This window comes from Ammospiza nelsoni, chromosome 24, assembly GCF_027579445.1.
Source record: "Ammospiza nelsoni isolate bAmmNel1 chromosome 24, bAmmNel1.pri, whole genome shotgun sequence".
Classification (NCBI taxonomy): Eukaryota; Metazoa; Chordata; class Aves; order Passeriformes; family Passerellidae; genus Ammospiza; species Ammospiza nelsoni.
This window is the reverse complement of record NC_080656.1, coordinates 989,932-1,010,895: the sequence shown is the minus strand read 5'-3', so window position 1 is coordinate 1,010,895 and position 20,964 is coordinate 989,932. Positions and strand designations below refer to the sequence as shown.

At 50.2% G+C, this 20,964-nt stretch overlaps 1 protein-coding gene across 2 annotated transcripts in view; it reads right to left on the bottom strand.

Moving 5' to 3' along the window:
• Positions 1-20,964, bottom strand: part of ARHGAP32 (Rho GTPase activating protein 32) — a 153,132-nt gene that overhangs the window by 6,693 nt on the left and 125,475 nt on the right. For both annotated transcript variants that reach the window (XM_059488375.1, XM_059488374.1), the window contains 10 exons: positions 15,295-15,397; positions 12,115-12,259; positions 11,426-11,508; positions 9,140-9,247; positions 7,768-7,913; positions 5,617-5,818; positions 4,707-4,852; positions 3,703-3,777; positions 2,270-3,121; positions 762-1,630 (listed from right to left, as the gene is read on the bottom strand). In XM_059488375.1, coding sequence (XP_059344358.1) covers positions 762-1,630; positions 2,270-3,121; positions 3,703-3,777; positions 4,707-4,852; positions 5,617-5,818; positions 7,768-7,913; positions 9,140-9,247; positions 11,426-11,508; positions 12,115-12,259; positions 15,295-15,397 — 2,729 coding nt within the window. The remainder of the gene's footprint in view (positions 1-761; positions 1,631-2,269; positions 3,122-3,702; positions 3,778-4,706; positions 4,853-5,616; positions 5,819-7,767; positions 7,914-9,139; positions 9,248-11,425; positions 11,509-12,114; positions 12,260-15,294; positions 15,398-20,964) is intronic.

Sequence of the window (20,964 nt, the reverse complement as noted above, 5' to 3'; positions counted from 1 at the left end):
GTGTGATGTTAATGGTGAGCAGATCAAGAAGTGCAGTAAAGTAGAAATTCCTGACTTAAATGTGGCTGCAGGGCTTAAGATGGGTGGCAGCCAGGCGTGTTTCACAGGCTGCGGGCTTTAGATTTCTGATGGAAATTTTTCAATGCTGCACAAGTGATCTGACCTGCTTTGTTTAACAGAATCACAGAATCACTGAGTTTGGAAAAGACCTTTGAGACCATGGAGTCCTACCTGAGATCAATCTCCCCCTTGTCACCAGCCCAGAGCACTAAGCGCCATGTCCAGTTGCTCCTTGGGCACCTCCAGTGATGGGGACTCCACTAACCCCCTGGGCAGCCCCTTCCAGCACCTAATCACCCTTTCGTGAAGAAATTCTTCCTGTTGCCCAACCTAAACCTCTCCTGGTGCAGCTTAAAACTGTGTCCTCTCATCCTTTCGCTGACTGGACAAGAACCTAACCAGGATGCTGGAAGAGGACCCTTTCAGAGGATGCAAAAATTCTTCTGTCTGAGCATTCTGAACTATCAATCCCTCTGTCACCTGCCCCTGCAAATACTTTTTTCCTTAAAACCAAGAAGAGTGGATATTCCCCTACAGGATGCTCCCTTAGGAAAGCAGCACAGGATTTCCTACAAGGCTGTGTCTGTGTTATACCCACATCACTCCCAGTTTCCTGCAATTCCCCCCCTTGCCATTTGGATTTGGACCGACATTGCCAGTGCTCAGCATTTCAGAGGAGCTGTGCAGGGCGCAGCACGTACCTGCCCAGAGCCGCTGGGTGCTTTGGCCGCTGGCACCTGTCCCACGGCTGCCTGGTGCTCCTGTCTCTGTGCCGGGGCCGTGGCCGCGCGCGGCGCGGGTGGGACGCTCACGTCTGCCTGGGGGGCGGCCCCGGGCGGGGCCCGGGGCTCTGGGCCCGGGAGGGTGCTCAGGTACGGCACCGCGGCCGGGGCGCCCTTGTCCCCAGCAGGAGCCACGGAGGGAGACTGCAGCTTGTCCTCGGCCGCGCAGGGAGCGTGCAGCTTGTCCCCGGCCAGGCCCGCGCGCAGGTGGGGCTGTTCCGCAGCCGGCTCCGGGCCGGGCAGCTCCCGCTCCGGCAGCGTCCCTGGGCCGTGCAGGGCCGCGCGCTCCCAGTCCCCCACGTGGGCCGGGAAGGCCTCCTTGTCCCCCGCTCTGCTGAGGTGGAAGCTGGACTGCTCCTGCTCCGCATCCCTGCTGCCAGGCGTGTCCCCAGGCATGCCCGTGTGGAGAGGCGGGGGCTCTTGGCCTCCAGGTGCGCCGGGCGGGTGGTTCTGCTCCCCGGCCGTGCCTTGGCAGTCCTGCTCTAAAGGTGCCCCGGGCTGGAAGTGCAGGCGGTTCTCGGGCACAGCAGTGAACAGGTGGAGCTTGTCGGGAGCGCCCGCAGAGAGATGGAGCTTTTCTAGAGCTGTGCCAGCTTCAGCCTCTCCATAATTTGTGCTTTCAGCATGAGCATCTCCTGGCCTTTTGTGGGACTGGGCGGATGCTTGCTGTGCGGACTCGGCTAACGCTAGGGCCAGCATACGCGCTGCGTTTTTCGGAGGAGGAGGAGGGATAAGAGACACAGAACTGACGGGAACAGGATCCTGGGGGGAGTCGAGGGCAACTGCTCCTAATGGGGGGAAAATTGAGAGAGAGAGTGATTTTATGTTACCCAATAAGGAGAGTGACCTTAATGACTATTATAAAAAAATAGATGCTCTCCACACTTTCACAGTGGCAGTTCCTTCTGATGTGAAACACTTGTGTCTCACAGGTAAACGCTGCTTGACAGCACAGCAGTTCATCACAAAGAGGAAAAAACCCAAGAGATTGTCTAAAGGCTCCTCTTGCATTTCTAGAGGTAGGAAGGAGGTAGCAGAGAATGAGATACCCTTACACAATTTTGATCATAAGGTTTTAGGCGGAAAGGTCCCTTCTTCGAGTGTTGGCAGATTTTTAATTTAAAAAAGGAAAAGTCTTAGATGGTCTATTGGCTGAAATGATTGAGAAGGACATGCTAGAGATTTTCACGTATGAGAGGATGGGGAAAAAAAAAGCGGAATATAAAGCATTATGGAAATTATCCGAGATTTGTGTGATGTAGGGAGAAGGCAGAGGTTAAGACTTTACTGATCTGCACAGCCCTGCAAGACACTCGTGACCAGAACTGACAGGCAATCCCCTCTCCTAAAGGCACGCAGAGGAGGACGGTTCTGAGAGCAGCTCCCCTTTGGAACTTAAAGAAAGAATGGAGGAAAATGCACTGTACCTGGCTGGGTGTGTCCACTGGGTACAGTCTTATTCTGACTGCTTGGCATGGCTCTCTCCCCTTCTTCTGGCAACTCTGCTTTGCAAGCAGTCACTAGCTGGGGATGCTGCAGCTCTTGGTGGGCTCCTTCCCCTGTTCCTGTTTCACTGTTTTTCAGGGGCAAGGACATCTGGGTTGGGGACCTGTTTGTGATCTCAGTGATGCCAATCTCTTTGCTCCAGCTGGAAGCAGAGGAGTTCCTGGATGTGGTGGGCACTCCTCCCGTGGCCTCTGGCATACGGCTGGGTAGCACAACGGACACTGGTTCTGTGCTCAGTGGTGGAGATTTGATGGGCTTTCGGGCTGTCTTGGGTGAGAAGCTGAGGGGTTTGCAGGCCTGCTCTTCTGTGGGGCTCAGGTCCAGCGTAAAGAAGGGACTCATCTTCTCCTGGAAAGGGGACACTGGCTCAGAGCTTGTGGCACTGCCTGGGGTCTGGGACTGGCTACCTGATTCTAAATCCTTCTTGAGCAGGCTTGGCTTCTCCTTATTGATATCGACGGACTCCAGCAGGGAGGTGCTGCTGTCCAGGCACTCGGACTCCGCCTGGGGGGGACTGCACTGGAAGGACATGGGGTCGAAGTCCAGGCTGGCGACGCCGATGTCCGGCGGGCTGAGGTCCACGTCCTCCGAGGAGCGGGGGGAGATGAGGGCAGGGACGTGGATGAGCCCCTCGTCACCGTCGCTGTCGTCATGGGGCAGGTTGTCGTAGGAGTTGCAGCGGTTCATGTTCCCCAGGAGCTCCCCGTTGAAGGAGGCAGACAGGGCATCGCTGCTGGACCTGGGCCTTCTGGGCCGGAACAGTTTGGATTCACCTGGAAGAGAGGAGACACCGTGGGTCAGTGACCAGAGCTCCTGCCCAGGGGGCCAGGCCCAGTCAGGGGTGGGGGTGGTCAGAGCAGCCCTAAGGCAGCGAGAGGCTCCCCATGTGATCTCTGCACACAAAGTAACATCCTTGGCATTGACTGCTTATTCCATTTGCTTAAACTCTGTTACAGCACTTGCCAGGCATGATTTAGTGTGAAACTAAGCTGTGAGCACAAGCAAAGACACTTTAAATGTGCTAAAGGCCTTTCTCAGAGAGCACTTTCCTCCACAATGCTGCTCTGTCAACCTTGAAATAGCAAGGGGAAGAGCCAAGGAATAAACATAAGCAGCATCAGCTACACCAAAGCAAAAGGTTTGCTTTTTTCAACCTTAAAAGCAGGAAAAGCCATGAAGAGCATTTCTGTAAGATTCATCTGTGCTGGGAGCAGAAAGCTGCTTAATCAGTTAGCAAGTTCAGGTTCCCCTGGAGCAGTGGAAAACTTGCCCTGTTGAATATCTACAGCCAGAGATGTCAAAGTGCCTCCCTTAATGCCCATTTCTTGGAAGTGCAGGTAGGATTTTGCCTTACCATCCACAGCATGCAGGGAGGTGAGGGACTCCTCGCTCTTGGCCGAGCGGAGCGTCCCGCTGTCTCCTCGTCCTCCTGAAGGAAGGAACCACACAGGCATCAGTTAGGAAAGGGGTTTCCATTTAGCTGGGTAACAGTGGCAGGAAAAACACAAATGCATTTCTAGCACCAACCTCACTGTAATGAGTAATCTTGTTTTGAAGGTGGGTTTCTGATTCTCATTTTACCTGAAAACAGTGACCAACCCAAGCGATGACTGCTGCAGGTGACAGGATGGGAAACAATTTCCCACAAGCAAAACCCCTCAAAAAGGGGGAAGGAAAGAACATTTACAGACCCTGTTTTATGGGCACTAAACAGGGTATAAAACTATAAAACTAAAGTATAATTTCAGTCTCTGAGGAGACAGTCCTGAAGGGCATCATAAACGAGTGTGAAGGCTGTGAGGGTAAGAATTTAAAGATCAATCTTCAGAGATGAGGGGATAAAAATTCTCCCGGGCCCATATTTTGGGATTTGTGATGTGTTTTACTGCAAAAACATGTTGTTGCTATTTTTAAGTTTGCAAAGAAACAGAACATTATATATGGAAAAGGTTGAGAATTCCACCTACATATGCTGGCTGTGACTGCAAAGGGTTGTTGGCTGCCTTCTCTGGGTACTCTGGTACAGCTTTTGGAGAGAATGTGTTTGTGGGAAGGTGCCTTTCCCTCTTCTGAGAACAGCAAGGGGAATGAGAACTGTATTCTCATTTCATAATGAGAGTGTCAGAAGGAATTATCTTGTGACTTGTGATAGCAGCAGCCACATCTTATCCTTCCAAAGCTGTTCCAAGCAAAGCACAGAGCTACGAGCCCTGGCAGGCTCCAGAGCTGCCCGAGATCCATTGGGAAAGAAGAGCTCTGGAGGTGTCATGCACGGCTTGGACGCTAGAAGGAGATAAAAGCCCACTGGAAACATCACTCTGCACTGCTGACACGCCGGGTTTTGGAAGGGGGCCTCACCTGCCAGGGCTATGGCTTTCATTTCCGAGGGCTCGCTGGGGTTGCGCTGCAGTTTGCGCTTGGACACGGAGGAGGATTTTCCCAGGTTGAAGAAGGAACGCCAGCTCCCCACTGGAGACTTCTTCATCTTGCTGGGAGGCCTTTTCCTGGGGAGAGAAAATGGAACACATGGATGGAGGGTAGGCTGCAGCTCAATCCTGGCTGCTTGTTACCAGCACTCTCTGCTTTCTGCTCAGAAACTCCAGGTTTCTACTTGGAACCTCCCTCTTTTCCCAGCTGAGGATGTTTTCTTTCTTCCAGCTCAGCCCTAAAGTCTTGCTGTGTAAATTCCCCCAAACTCCACAAAGCAGCTGCAGTGCAGGTGAGGAAAGGCTCTTCCTTGTCCAGTCCAGCAGCCAAGGGATGAATTTTCTGGAAGAAGCCCCAGTTCTCTGGGAAGCTGGGCAGCCATAAAGGTGTTCAAAAGCATCTCTCACTCCTGCTATAAAACCACCTTAGTCTCCTCCACTACCATATTTAATTTCCAGTGTCCTTGAGCCTGTCCAACTGCTCCATTTCAAGGGAACCTGGATTTGTGAAGAGCACTTAGTCCTGCAAAACCCCAACATCTGCAGGTGTTCACCCTGTTTACATTTCTGTGTGTGACTGGTCCAGGCATCTCTTCATCACAGACAACATGGATTTATACATTAAATGATATCCCTGGTGAAAACAAGAGGGAGTGGAGCACAAATTATTTGGCTAAACCAACATCACTGATATGAGCTGAATCCTCCCAGAGTCAAAAGCAGGTAGAAAACTGGCCACAATATTTACATATATAACAAGTCCCAAGTCAATATAAGCAAATTCCTGCTGTATTCAAAATAACACCATTATGACACATGCTGGAGAGGAAACCTGTCTCTACCTTTCAGATGGGAAGTCAATGACTGTGTGGAATTTCCCCTGCAAAGCTGCTGGGCCTTCTCCCACTTCGATGTACTTGCTGTCTGCCATGATGGGAGAGTTGATCTGGGCCTGTGTCCGTGCCTGAGCCTCCTCCAGCGTGAGCAGCTTGGTGGAGGGGGAGGACACCAGCAGAGACTTGGGCCGGGACAAAGAGCTGTGCCCTGCAAGGGAAAACCACAGGCAACAGGGAGAGTCAGCACAGGCAGTGCAGAGATCAAAGCTCAGCTCTGTGTGTCTAGGGAGGTGCTGTGTTTTTCTGAACCTCTGTTATCCCAGCCATTGAAAGATGTGGACAAAATGTGATCACAACGTCACAGATATGTTGATGACTAAAAGAATGACGGTTTAGTGTATTAAAAAAAAACAAAACAAAACAGAGGCAAGCAGGTAGGATGGAAACCTTTGTGACACATTCTCCTTCATCTGTATGATGCAAGAGCCTGTAAAGAAAATTATGTTTTTCCTTTGTATAAAACCTGTCTGGGTCATTCCCAGATTTCACCTCTCGGTGTAGCAGGAAATGCCACGTGTGACTGAAGCTGCTACAAGCCAAAGTGTACCTGGACACAGCAAACAGAATCTGCTGTGTGGCCTGCCTGTGGCCTTTGGAGCTTGTGTCTGGTTTTGGTGATGAATGTGCAAAATCTGAAAGCAGCTGCTGCTGCCTCCTGCTGCTGACAGCTTCACTGGAGAGATTATGGGGAGTCTGCTGTAGGAGCAGCTCTCCTGTGTCTGCCATTGCCTCTGGCACAGGTGTTTCTGGGGTGATTCCCAGGTGAGTTCAGGCTTTGGGGGAGCTGTATCAGTGCAGAATATCCTGCTTGGTCCAGTTCCATGGCTGTCCCTGGAACAGCACAGCTCTGTGTGAAGGATGCAGAGTCTGTGGGGGGGTGTAGGAGCTGTAAACATCACTCAGCTGTCCTGGGTCAAGTTTGGGTAAAAACAGGTTTGGCAGCACCATTTCCCCCTCTCAGCAGTGGGTGCAGGAGCTGTGCTCACACCCAGAGGCTCCCAGGAAGCCGTTCTGGAATGCAGAACTCCTGCACTCAGCCAACCCAGCAGCCTGACCCTGCTCCCTGCCAGGGCTGTGTCAAAGCCACTGAATGCAAATGACCAAGTCATTAAACAATTAGCTGAATTTACATGGGCCATTCTAAGCCTGGATAATCATCTGGCTGGGATTCTGAGCATGCTTATCTTCCTTCCCCTGGCAGAGTCAGCCTGTTGGGGCTGGCACTGCTCAGCCAAGATAACCTCTGGCTTCCATGGACTTAGAACTGCCCTACAGTAGGAGAAAAAGCTGGACTTGGATCAACTCTGCTAGCCTAAGCAGAGGTAGGGTTTGTTTAAAAGAAGGGAGCAGCAAATACAGTGCAAACACAGCTCTCTGCAGTCCCCAGGTGGTGCTAACTGCAGCAGCTGTGCATGTTTCAGTCACAGGCAGGTTATCAAGGCAGATGGTGCAGCCTTAATGCTGCTTAGGAGCAGGAACAGCTTGTGGCAGCCATACTAACACAGAGAGTAAACTTTCCTCCTGGTGCAACTCTGCTCCTTCTCAATGGAAAAGATACATGGTCTCAGTTACTCAAGGGAATTTGTAGGCTCCAAGGCTGGATGACATATCAGGTGCTCCAGGTTCATTCCTCATCCTACAGCAACATCAGCCTGAGCAAGTGCAAGATTTCAGTTTCTTAGCCTCAACATGACTGAATGCAGAGAGACTGCTTTACACCAGCTTGTTCTATTTGTGTTTAAGGTAAGGGATGAGGGCAGACAGACTTAGCTCCAATGGGTAAGTATACAGGAGCACCAGAAAAGATGGCTTTAAAAAGGAGAGGGAGCAGGAGAGAAGAAGATTTAAGTGATTCCTTGCAATTTCTCAGTGGTAGAACACAGAAGTAGAAAACATTCATGTCTGCATTCCTGTGGGGCATCTGTAGCTTTTAAGAAAGGTACTGACAGCAATTTCTAAAAGCAGGCCATCTCTGTGTGGGTTCTGGCATCCCAACCCAGAAATGTGCCCTCCAGGTTAAAACAAACATGTTTCCATGTCCCAGAGGAGCTCAGGCAGCCGTGCAGCGCTGCTCTCCTGCCCCAGGGAAGCACCCACCTGCCCCATCGCGGATGACAGAGCTGAGCTTGGAGCTGAAGAGCACGTCCACGTGGTTCAGGATGAACTCCACCACCACCGACTGGATCCGCACCTCCATGAAGGCGGCCGTGCCGCTGAAGCACGCCGACTCGATCTGCTTGGACCTGCAGGGACACAGCACAGGGAAGAGGCTCCTGCTGGGCCAGGCCTGGGCTCCTGTGGGGCTGCAGGGCCGGGGGCTCGGCCACAAAGGGCTTCAGGCACCGCTGGGGTTACATCTCGGCAACGCTCACAAATCATCGCTGACTGTGGGGATTTATGGCCAAACTTCAGCTCCAGGGTCAAGCCTTATTGATGGGGCAAGAGGAACACTGGGGAGTGTGGGACAGGTCTGAATTGAGGTTAATACACTGAACAGCCAAAATCAAGAGCTTTTTGTTAACTCATTTCCATGACTGGCACAGTTTAAGGCAGTGCTGTTGTGTAAACTTGCTGTGGCCTCTAAGAGGATTTTCCCCCAGGCAGGGAGTGTCTCCACCTGATCCTGCTGAGTGAATGCTCCAGGACTCACCAAAGCAAACTCAAACATGAGGTCACTCCACTGCTTGTGGGGGAATTGCCAGAAAGAGGAGCCCACCTGAATGAACTGGGAGTGTCCAAGGGCAGATGGGACAGGGCTTGGAGCAACCTGGGGAAGGTGTCCCTGCCCATGGCAGGGGGTGGCACTAGATGAGCTTTAATATCCCTCCCAACCCAAACCCTTCTAGGATTCCATGATAAACTGCACACTCAGATTTCTCAGGTTGGTAACAACAGCAGGTGAGAAATCAGTACAATAAAGGGCAGGAGGATAATATTTTTTTCTCTTAAAGCAAAATTTTTAAGTTACACCATTAAAGTGCCCTATCATCCAGATTCAAAACAGATTTATCCAAGTTAATTTCTGTAAGTTTGAATTCTTGCAGCCAAAAGCTGTCAAATTAGACTCTAGAGACTTATGCAATGGGAAATCAGTGATGCCACTGTAGAAATTCTCCTGGATGATCAAGGACACATCAGTTTCATCCAACCAAGAGAAGAGAAATTATCCTCTAAAAGAGGGTTGAGAGAATTCTTCCTTGTTACTACTGACAAAACTGCAGCCAGTGGAACTGTGTTGTGTGAGACAGGATAACACAGGGGCTGTTTTACATCATGAGGTCAGGAACTTGCCAGCCAATCTTAAATCCTGCTTAGAATAATTTCCCATATTTTACAGGAGGTGAAGAGTACACGGGGTGAAGAGAGGAAGAGCTCTTTCCAGCTGCTGAAAGCTGGGATTTTCTGGGGTATCTGTTGCTTATAAATGTAAACATTTCTTTTCTATTGAAATGAGAAAATCCCAGAGTACCTGAGGAGGTTTGGAGCCCACACGATGGCCAAGTTCTTGGTGTGCATATTTGTGATGGAGCAATAATCAGCCAGACGAGCCAAGTGTCTCATTAGGAACTCCAGTGTCCTGGAAAACAGGAGAGAGGCAAATGTTCAGCACCACTGAGCAAAGCCAGGCCGTGATCCACAGCACAAACCCAGCTCATTATTTCCTTGTGATCTGACAGCTCCCAGAAAGGAATGCTGAACTCCTTCCCCTCAGCCCCACCGTGGAGCTGGCTTTGGCAGTACTGACACAGCCTGGGCTCAGGGGAGTCTCTCCTGACTGGCCCAGGCTCAAGGAAAGGACAGTTCCAGGAAAAACCCTTTGCAGGTGTGTGACAGCTGTGAGGGGCTGCTCAGGGATGTGTGGGGAAGGATGTGGAATGCTCATCCTGGGATGGGGGGAGTATTGATTTAGACACCCCAGAACAATGAAAATACTGGCTGTGGGTTTCTCAGAGGTTGGTAATGCAGATAGAAGGTTAAACTTCAGAGGCTTCTGTTCATATTAAAACATGGTGGGATTTGTCTATTAAGTTTGATACACACTAGGGAGGAGGGAGCAGGAGGTGGCAGTGAAAATGCTGCTGTACCCTCCTGGTGCCCCTGGCTTGTGTCTTGTCTCACAGCCTATTCGTTTCGGGGGGGAAGGGAGATGGAACAGAGAGGGTGTTTTGGGGCTCAAAATTCCACAAATAGACAAGATTGGAAGTAAAGAAAATGGCTCTGTCTGGAAACCAAACAGATACCTCCTGCCTGCGACTTCTCATCACTGAGCAGCAGAAAAATAAAGTGTTTTTTCCTTTTTCCAAGCAAAGCCCAGGAAAGGAGAGCAGCACCCTGTGACCTACAGCATTCCACATGCTGCTGTTGGCTGTGCCCCCTCCCTGAGACTGACATGCTGCTGGTACCAGAACCCAGTTTGACCAGCCCCATAAACTAAAAATCATTTCAGGGGAAAAGGTGAATGAAAAGGAAGAGATCAGTTTATTTTTTAAAGGGCCACACCCCCTCAATTAACATCAATATTGAAATTAGTTACTAGAAGCAGCAGCTGTTGCACCAACTAGCCCACCTTATTTGAAGAGCAAGTAACACAGCTGTAGTTTATAACACATCAGTTAAACCCCAGTTAACTTTTATAATTAGTTATTTATACCACTCATTGCAGCATTGCAATTGTCCAGCTAATCACCACACATCACAGTAACTGAAATTTAAACATTTATTGGCAGAAATGACTATAAATAGTTATCAGTAGCTGTCCTCATGTGTTACACCTGACCCCTCAGACCAGAATTCTGACTTCACCTGTAGATTAACATACACTAATGTACATTACAAAAATCAATTGATGATTGTAATGAAATATTCTAATTAGGCATCAATAGCCAAATACTGCCTGCATGCACCCCAAATGGTCACTTACCTGAACCACTGGGACACATCAGGGGAGCTGGCCCAGCCAATTAAAACAGCTACCCATCTATAAATAACTTCCACCATATGTTGTCATTAGCTATTTCTACCAATTACAATTCCCAATTAGTGAATGCTACATACCATGCATCACCAGTTATTACTGTTAGTCTCATTAACATGCAGTATTCTATACAGCTGTTAAAGCCAATCACCAATACCAATTTGTCTGGTACCTTTTCACCATAGCCTGCCATAATTTTTAATACTAAAGACTGTTAAAATGTTGTTCTTAGTCAAGACTCATTACCATATAGCACAATTTCTTATTACTACTAATTGGCTTAAATATAGTATTTTAATTGGTGATTTTTAAACACCATATTATGCTACTCTAATACATTACACTAATATAATTAATTACATCAGTTATTCTGAGAGCATTGTTGTTATTTGCTAATTACTATTATTGCAGGGAGGGGCAAACTGGAGACAAAATACAGTTGACCAAGTTTGGCTGAAGGCCTGAGCAATTTTTTGGCTATATTTCATTTTTTTAAAAGTGCTGTTAGCACTGGTATTGTACCCCCCTACAATAAAACTGTTTCCTTACTCTGACATAACAAGCTCCTATTTCCCTCCTAGATGGAGTTTCTAAGGACCTGAAGTAAGACCATGTTTAGTGGACAGTGTTTGGTAAGGAGCTAATTAAAATATAAACCAACTTTGGACAGCCATAACCATTTCAATATGCAGAGGCACAGTGTGGCTGTCTTGAGAGGGAAACTGGAATTACAGAATTCCTCTCACAAAGTGCCCACAACACCCCAAAGGCTGCACTCACCTGTAGTGGGGAGGAGGCAGCTGCTGGATCACATCGTGGATCTTAACCAGCCTTTCCTCATCTGTAGCGGCAGAAACAGCATCCTGGAATGAGGCAGGAAAAGATTCAGCTGCAAATAAATCCCAAACCTTGGCAGTCAGGTGGGTTTTGTAGCTCTTCTCCCCTTAGGTCGGGGGGGTCTGTCTTGGGGACTGAGCAGCATATGGATCATGTAAGGAAGGGCAAATAAGTCATGAGCTGGGGCATGTTAATGGCACAGAGAATTTCTGCAGAAGACATTCAGCTCAGAGCAGCATTTGCTTCCAATCCCATTCCTGGGAAATGGCAAAGCATGGGAGTTGTGCCAGGGACCATCTGCTGTGGCCCCACAAGTGGAACCAACACAGTGTGGCAGAGGGGACAAAGGCACCTCTGAGTGACTTAAAGGGGACACAGAAAAGGCCCCTCAGACCCCAGGGCACTGCCAGCCCCTCCTGGAATGGCAGGGTGGAATCAGGAGTGTGGGCAGCACAGTGTCAGGCTGGCAATTCTGGTGACACACCCTTCTGATGGCTCTAACAACCCCAAGTGAGGCAGAGCAGACAGAGAGGGAAGTGTGTGGAAGGCAGGTCCAGCTTCCAGGATTTCTCTGCTCTACCAGCTGAGAGCCCACTGGAGGAGGAAGTGCCCCACATGTGGCTCACACTCACAGAGAACTTCTCGTAGAGCTGGTAGGTGAGCAGGGGGTTGGGCAGCTCTCGGAAGTACAGCTTGCACAGGGAGCCCACACAGTGGATGTCCTGGATGTAAATGTCCTTGGTCAGGTCAGGAATCTGCTCGGAGTCAAACTCGTGGCTGGCAATGAGAACGGAGAAATGGGTAAAGGGCTCTGAGGAGGAGGAATGAAATCAAACCCAGCACAAATTACAGCAAGGCTTTCCTGATTTACAGGAAAAAATAAACACTTAGTCACAAAACCACGTGACCCACGACTGTGGGGCAGCCAGTGGGGATATTTTTCAAAAAAGAGACTTTTCCTTTTTCTAATAAAGCATTTTCAGTTAATTTTACAACTGACTGGCTGCAATCCCTTTTGCTGCATCAGGGCTTTTTGCAAAGTCTCCAGAGAACATCTTCCAAGCCCACAAGTTTAACTCCCAAGGGCTGTGACTGGGATTGCCCATAGGAACGATGAGAGCTGCTGTCCCCCTGCATTTCAAAGGCCTGCAAATGGCAATGATAAAGTCCTGCCAGCATCACTTCCATCAGCAGCACATGGAAACCAGTGAGTGCAGAATTCCTGGGGGATGAGCTGGTGAGCTGAGACTGCCTCTGCTACAGGGAGAAGACAGCCAGGAACCACATGAAGAAAACCCCATAGCACTCCCTTGGTTTTCAGAGAGAGAAAAAGACCCAATCACCAATGATTATGAAATAAAAGCTGAGCTCAGAAGGCTGAGGGCTGCCTTGCTGCTGGCATGTATGCTGGGCAGTGCTGTTTCCAATTAGCAGGACACTGCAGGGCCATGAGAGCTGTGAGCCAGGCCCTGGGAGCTGCAGAACCTTGGGGTCCCTGCCAGAGCCTTTAGGCTGCTCACAGCCATGGGACTCATCCTGCCAGCACTGCAACCACAGGGAGTGGGCTGGGTGCAGTGCCCCATCCCTGTCCCTGTCCTGTCCCCCACCCAAAGCTGGCAGGTTGTGCCCAGAAGGTCACAGAACCCCTGAGCTCACCCTGCCTGAGGAGCAGAACATACCCAGGGCTCCAGGTGTGTTTGTAGCTGAGCCCTCCTGGAATCAGGATGGACCCCTTCCATCCTTGGACATGGACACTGCTCATGGGAAGCCTTTCACTCCCACCAGACAAGGGGCAAGAGTGCTCCCCACCTTCTGAGGGTGAACAGCCCATCCCTTCCTCACCCTGAGGACAGCAGAGGAGGAAAGGAAGCATCCAATTTTCCACATGCCCAGTGTCCAGCACACATCACTTCCACAGGCACCTTCTGACTCATCCCTTGCTCACATCTAGGACAAAAACTCAACTCTGCAGAAAAGCCCAGGAAGGCACCAGCCCACCCCACACAGACACACTCAGCCCTGGCTCAAACTCCCTGCCCATATCCTGCCCTACTCCAGTGGTTTTTCCTAGGAATAAAGCTCACATTCGGTCAAATGCTCCCTTGCAGAAGTGAATATGGAGGGAAGAGAGGAGTGCCCCACCACATTCAACCCTCCTCCTGTCTGCACTGGCTGTTTCCAGAGCTACATGTTATTCCTTCTGACCCAAAGGAAGATTCTGTTAGGTGAAGAACAACTGCACAGCTTCTCAAAAAGAGCCAGGATACCAGGATCCAGGGATCAACACCCCAAATCAACAGTGGCTCTTTGCCCACCTGCCAAATAAAGGCAGCTACTGCCCTACTGGAGAGCCAACATCTGTTCCATGGAAATCTCCCATGTGGAATAAATTCTCTAACCTTCTCTCCAACCAAAAAGCCCTTTAAATCCAGGAGATCCAGATCTTCTATGGGAAATCTAAGCACAGTGATTCATTTCTAAGGATACTGCAGCCCCAGCTTTGGAATGAGCCTGATGCCCTGTTTATACAGCTGGGAACTGCAGCAAGATGTGTCTTATGTTCATCAAACACTCAAAATCTGTAGGGATTTACATGAACAGGACAGTGTCAATGAGTTATGCCATGTACTCCCTTCCTTTTGTCTTTGGAACATCTCAGAAACCTGGAAAACAGGCTGTCACTTCATTCTCTGCACTACAACAGGGAATGATGCCATTACAATTTTAGAAAACCATTTTTAAAGCATCTTGATACACAATGAAGGAGAAAGTGGTCTGGGTAACACAAAGGAAAAAAATGGACTAGGGCAGAGATTAGATGGATGGTCCAGCACAAGGCAAAATAGGGAATAAAGGAATATAACTGAAGCAATGGCAAATGTTTTATTCAGTCACAGCTCCAGTCAGAGCCTTTAGATCCTGCATATAAAAACCTTGGGACCAGATTCTTTAAATGGGACTTGCTGGGATAAGGAACAGGATTAATCTGAACCAGAACAACCCCATCCATCCAAGGGTTTGAACAGTCACCGTACCAGCTCAAACCTGCCCACTGAACTGGGGGACAGCTGGTACAAAAAAGGTACTCTGCCCATGGCAAATAGCCCTGTGCTGCCCTGGCCTGGCCCTGGGCCCAGGAGCAGTGCTGGTGAGTCCCATCCACCCAGCACATCAATGCTCCACAGCACAGCATTCTACACCAAACCACAGGAGGACAACAGCCTCATGAGAGAGGAAAGGAAGTTTGCTGTGGTGGGAACAGCTCCTAACCAGAAAACTCCTGGCCCTTCCCTGTGCAGCACAGCAATGCCCCCACCAGACTCAGGCACACATCCTTTGCACATTCCCAATTAACTGCTGGTAAGCCAGGAGCCCAAGGCAGCAGGGAGAAACACTGGCTGCTCCAAAGGGCTCCTGGAGAGAGAAAGAACAGAAATGGAAGATGGCAGCACAGTGATACCAGGATCCTGGTACTTTATCCTGAAGGAAAGCTTCGTGCAGGAGGGATGTGCAGAGGAAGGCCAGGCTGTGCCCTGCCCCCCTACTATAAATGATGCCTGTACTTAAGAAAAGAGGCCATAAAAAGAAAGAAATAACTTTCATTCCATTGCTTGCCTTTCTATTTTATGCAGTGTGGAAACAGCCTTGGGTTATGTCAGTTGGGTACAGCACAAGCTGTGTGTGACTGATTCAGTTCCAGAGCTGGAAGCACCAGAAGCAGGGATGCTGGTTGGGATGTGACACCACACAATGCTATCAGTGCTGCTCCCAGGATGCCAGTGCATGATAACAAAAGGTTTATTGCATCTTACCGCAGCTTCTGGATGTTGGAGGCGATCCCGGAGAGGCGGTAGATGCCATCCACGATGCCGTGCTTCTCGATGAACTCCGTGCAGCTCTTGAGCACCTGGGGCACTGAACAACAACAGCATGGTTAGTACAGACCTGCTTCAGGCTGTGCCCTTGGCAGCTGCCAAAAACTGCCCCCACCTGGGCCCTGGCTACAGTTCCTCCTTAGGAAGAAAGCCTGTAGGAAATGTAACTTCAGGAGTCCACGTGGAAACTGGTCAGAAGTGTTCCTGCTTCAACAAGGGAATGCCAGAATATGAATCAGGTCAAAAAAAGCCAGTTCTGGTCAGAGACAGTGAAGGTTCCATGGCAACTCCCATGGGAACTGTGGTGTGAAATCCCATTCCAGAAGAGCTGGAATAAATACTATCTTTCAAATCTATACAGAATTAACCTATCCTGCTTGGTTCAAGGAAATATAAACATCAGGAAGATGCTACTTTTGGCAGCACGGAAAGGAGAGCTTTTACAACTGATAATTTCATCTTAAATGTCTGCCAGAGCATGGCTGGATATGGAGAGCTTCACAGCATCCCACACTCCCAGAAAGTGCAGACAGAGCAGGGCATGACAGAATGGAAAAATCAGCCCAGGGGATATAATTAGGTGTCAAGTTAATACTGCAGCCGCTTCACCACCCCATTCCTTCCAGCTGGCTTCCCAGGCTCATGCACATCCAGTGCTGGAGCTGTGTGTCCATCCATGAGGAGAAGCAAATCACTGGATTTACAATAGACACTAAAACTGCCCTGAACACAGAGAGAAAACCAGGATGGAGCTCCTGTGAGCATCAGCAAACCTTGATGGGAAAAGCTGGGATCCCTGTGCATCCCCCTGCCAGCCAGCCTTTTGCAGCAGCTCCTCTGCTGATCTCAGTGTGTTCTTTAGATGCCAGGTCTGATCAGTGCACACGTGACACCGATGCTGAGCAGGTCATGTGGCAAATCCCCTTACACCACAGCAAATGCCATCTGCCAAGCACTGTGCTCCCCAGTGCTGCTGCACTTGGATGCTCCCCCCAGCCTCCAAGGGCTGCTTCCCCAGCCTGCAGCCAACCCTCAGAGCTGGAGGAAAGGCTCATTTCACATGGCTCCCCGGCAATCAGCAGGGGTATCCAGGACAAGGATACCCCTGTCTGTTGCATGCTGGAGCACAGGACACAGGGAAAGCTGTAAATCCTGCAGCACATCAGCCACAGGCTCAGCAGGAGCAGATTAGAGCCTGCACCTGGGATGCTCCAAGGCACCTAGAGACAGCCAGAACTGAGCCAGCCAGGCTCCAGTGCTACATTCCCAGGGATGAGCAGGGCAGATTTTGAGGCAAGCAGAGCCCTTGTACATTAAGCCAAGAGCCTTGGGAACCAAGTGCTGCTTTTTGGGGAACAAAAACCAGTGGAGGTGAAGCCCTGGGCTACCTCAGCATCAGGGAGCTCCAAAGAAGACCACAGCTGATGGAACCAACAGACACACCCTGAACCTGGGAAAGGCAAGAGGTTCTCAGTGAACACACACCCAGGGCACGCTGGGTACACGTCCATCACAGAATCACAGAATTTCTAGGCTGGAAGAGACCTTTAAGATCATCGAGTCCAACCCATGTTCTAACACCTCAACTAGATCATGGCACCAAGTGCCACATCCAGTCTTTTTTTAAATTCTTCGAGGGATGGTGACTCCACCACCTCACTGGGTAGATGATTCCAGTATTTGACCACTCTTTCTGTAAAATACTTCCTCCTTAATTCTAGCCTGTATCTCCCTTGGTGCAGCTTGAGACTGTGTCCTCTTGTTCTGTCTGTTGTTGCCCGGAGAAAGAGACCGACCCCCAGCTCACCACAGCCACCCTTCAGGAAGCTGAAGAGAGTGATAAGGTCACCCCTGAGTCTCCTTTTCTCCAGGCTGAACAACCCCAGCTCCCTCAGTCGTTCTTCATATGGCTTGTGCTCCAAGCCCCTCACCAGCCTCGTTGCTCTCCTCTGGACACGCTCAAGCATCTCAACGTCCCTCCAAACTGAGGGGCCCAGAACTGGATGCAATACTCCAGGTGAGGCCTCACCAGTGCTGAGTACAGGGGAAGAATGAGCTCCCTGCTCCTGCTGGCCACACCATTCCTGATACTGGCCAGGATGCCATTGGCCTTCTTGGCCACCTGGGCACACTGCTGGCTCATGTTCAGCTGACTGTCAGCCAGCACCCCCAGGTCCCTTTCCACCTGAGCACTGTCCAGCCACACCGTCCCCAGCTTATATCGGTGCAGGGGGTTATTGTGGCCGAAGTGCAGGACTTGGCACTTGGACTTATTGAACTTCATCCCATTAGATTCTGCCCATCCATCCAACCGTTCCAAGTCCCTCTGCAAAGCCCTCTGTCCCTCTAACAGATCAACACACGTTCCCAGCTTAGTGTCATCTGCAAATTTGCTAATAAAGGACTCTAAACCCTCATCCATGTCATCAATAAAAATATTAAACAGAACTGGCCCCAGCACAGACCCCCGAGGGACACCACTGGTGACTGGTCACCAGCTGGATGCAGCACCATTCACCACCACTCTCTGGGCCCGGCCATGCAGCCAGTTCTGAACCCAGCAAAGAGTGCTCCTGTCCAAGCCACGGCCTGTGAGTTTGTCTAGGAGTGTGCTATGGGAGACAGTGTCAAAGGCCTTGCTGAAATCCAAGTAAACAACATCTACAGCCTTCCTGCATCCACTAGGCGGGTTACCTGGTCATAAAAGGTGACCAGGTTGGTCAAACATGACCTACCCCTCCTAAATCCGTGCTGGCTGGGTCTGATACCCTGGCCATCTTGTAAATTTTGCGTGATGGCGCTTAATATAAACTGTTCCATTATTTTGCCAGGTACTGAGGTCAGGCTGACTGATCTATAATTACCAGGATCTTCCTTTGCACCTTTTTTGTGAATGGGTATCACATTGGCCAGCTTCCAGTCATCCGGAACCTCACAAGGACAGATCCGAGCAGAGCAGGTGGAACACGAGGCCTGAAATTCTCATAGTGTCTCAAAAACACTTCTGGAGGACAACACTTAAGCCTGTATTCAAAAAGATTCAACACCTCTTGGAAGAGGAAGTTTTTAAGGCTGGAAATGGGCAGGGAAGGAGTTCTGTCCTACTCAAGCAGCGGCCAGAAAGGGCTGAAGTGTGAATTGCATGGCACTAGGGCACTGGGAGATGAGTGGGGCCCAGGTGTGACCTGTGCGGGGCAGCAGAGGGGGCACAGCTCCATCCTGTGCAGCAAAGGACAAGGACAGGGCTCTATGTGCTGACACAGCCAGTGGTGTTTGTCCTCTGTGGGAGAGGAAACCCCAGAGTGCCAGACAGACCTGCCCCAATCCCCCGTGGGACGCCCCTGCATGTCTGTCCCACAGCCACCCCTGACAATGGGTGAGGTCACAGATCTCACCAGTGACCTGCACAGGGCCCAGCCCCCACAGCAGCATTTCCTGCATGCAAGGGTCCCAGAGGACTGGGCAAAAGAGTTTTCCCAAGCTTGGAAGTGCTGTGACAAGATCTGCTAAAGCTGCAAATCCCAAAGACATTAATGATCCATACTGCAACCACAGGAGGGGTCCCCTGGAACCACAGAGCCTGCTAAATAAGTAAATCAAGATGCAAATAAATAAACAGGCAAATAAATCAAGAAGCAAACACAGCAAGAGGCAGAGAAATAACCAGCACTTGCCCTGCCTGCCCCATTCCCAGCAGGAACCCTGACAGTGGAGCAGGGCAGGAGAACCCAAGGGAAGGCAGGGCTGCAGCACCAATGCTCTGCCTCAAGTTCTCTTCTGTCATGGAAGAGCCTGGGCACAGTTAGAGCAATTAACATTCCCTGAAAAGATCCCAGCAGCCTTGTTCCAAGCATCTCCTCAGCTGGTTACCAGGACGATCTGTTCTTTAAGCTAAATATACCATACCAGCACCACGGATATTTTGGGGGAATTCTGCAGGGTTGGAGAAGGGACTGAAATTCAAGTAGGGCTAAAATTGTACCTGAGGGGCCTTTGCTGGAATGGTGACTTCATTTTTCAGATTTCTGAACAAAGATGACACCTGGCCATTGGGTGTGTGTTTAACCTCCCTCTGCCCTTTGAATCCCCAGCCCTTTAATTCTCATTTTAGAGATGTACACGCACACATGGAGGGAACAGTGACTGCTCCCTCAGAAGGAGAAGGCAGGATGACAGCACAAGCCACGACTTAATTTTGCAAATGTCAAGTGTGCCCAGGCCAACACCTACAGCAGCTTCTGACACCACACTGTGACTTTTTCAGGTACCATGTCCATCTGCTGCAGAAATCCCTCCCCTGCAGGTGAACTTCTCAGTTCAGGAACTGATTTTGGCTTCTAGATCCCAAACCACAGCCCACATTTGAACCAGACAGGTACCTCAGCCTCATCTCAGCAGGGAACCAAAGGAGATTTCCTCTCACAGGATGCACCAGCAGCAACACTAAAGTTCTGTTATTGGCAGTTAATTACTGTGGTTTCCTGCAATTACCACAGCCAGACTGCATGGCACAGGTGGTTTGCATGAAGAGCCATAAAGGCCCACCTGGGTCAGCACCTGGCTCCTGGCAATGCCCAGGAGCTTTGGGAAAGGCAGGAGGAGGGAGCAAGTGACACTCAGTGCATTCCTGCAGCCCCATGCAGGGAACTGGCTCAGGGAACCAGCACTGGTGCCTGGCTTACCCAGCCAAGCACACAGCCCTTCCCAGTGCCACATTCCCAGGCAAGTGACAAAAATCACTGATCCTCAGTGGGATTTTAGTCCTTTTCTGAGCTGTGGGGTCTTCAGCCAGCGACTCCAGAAAAGCTCCCAGCAGTGCAGTCACTGCCTCAGTGCAGGCAGCTAGAATGCAGTGCCAGGAGCTGCCTGGAACACCCAGCTCTGCATGGACACTGCACTCACCTCCCTCTGAAACAACCCCTCCCTCCTTCCCTCCAACATCTCCAACACCAGGTGCTCCCAGGAGACAAAATGCAAAGGGCTGGAAACGTGGATGCCTCACTAAAGGGGACCCCAGCACATTTCATCATCACAGCAGTCAAAGGAATTAATTCAAGTCCTTCCAGAGCATCTCGCAGCTGGTTTGAAAGGTTTATTGCAGCTCTGAGAGCTTGTTAACTGCTTAATTCTCTGCCATTAAGAGGAAGAAGAAGTTCTATGGTTTTCATTCTGAAAAACATTTTGATTCATCCTCACACAAGGCGTATTTCCTTTCCTATCATCTTGATGGGTGGGGTTTTCTTTTTCAATATTTTGTAATGTTCCCTCCCTGGGCTTTGAGAGGCTTGTTTGTGTTGTGTTTTATTTTATTTTATTTTCTTAGCACGTTACTGGAACCAGAAGTGTTTGTTCAGCCCAGGGCATGAGGCCTCCCACCAAGCCCCCCTCTGGCACTGGCATTTTCCCAAAATACACCAGTGGGGTGCAGGTCCCACAGGGCAGGCCTTGGGGCTGGACAATGGCCCAGAGCACCTGGGCTGCTGCTCCTCACTGAATTCCACACATAGCAAACCCACAAGGGAGCATGGAAAACAGACTGCCCCCAGCTCTGCCTCAGCAGGGACAACCAGCATGCAGTGCCAGCAGACTCGAGGCACACACTGAAAA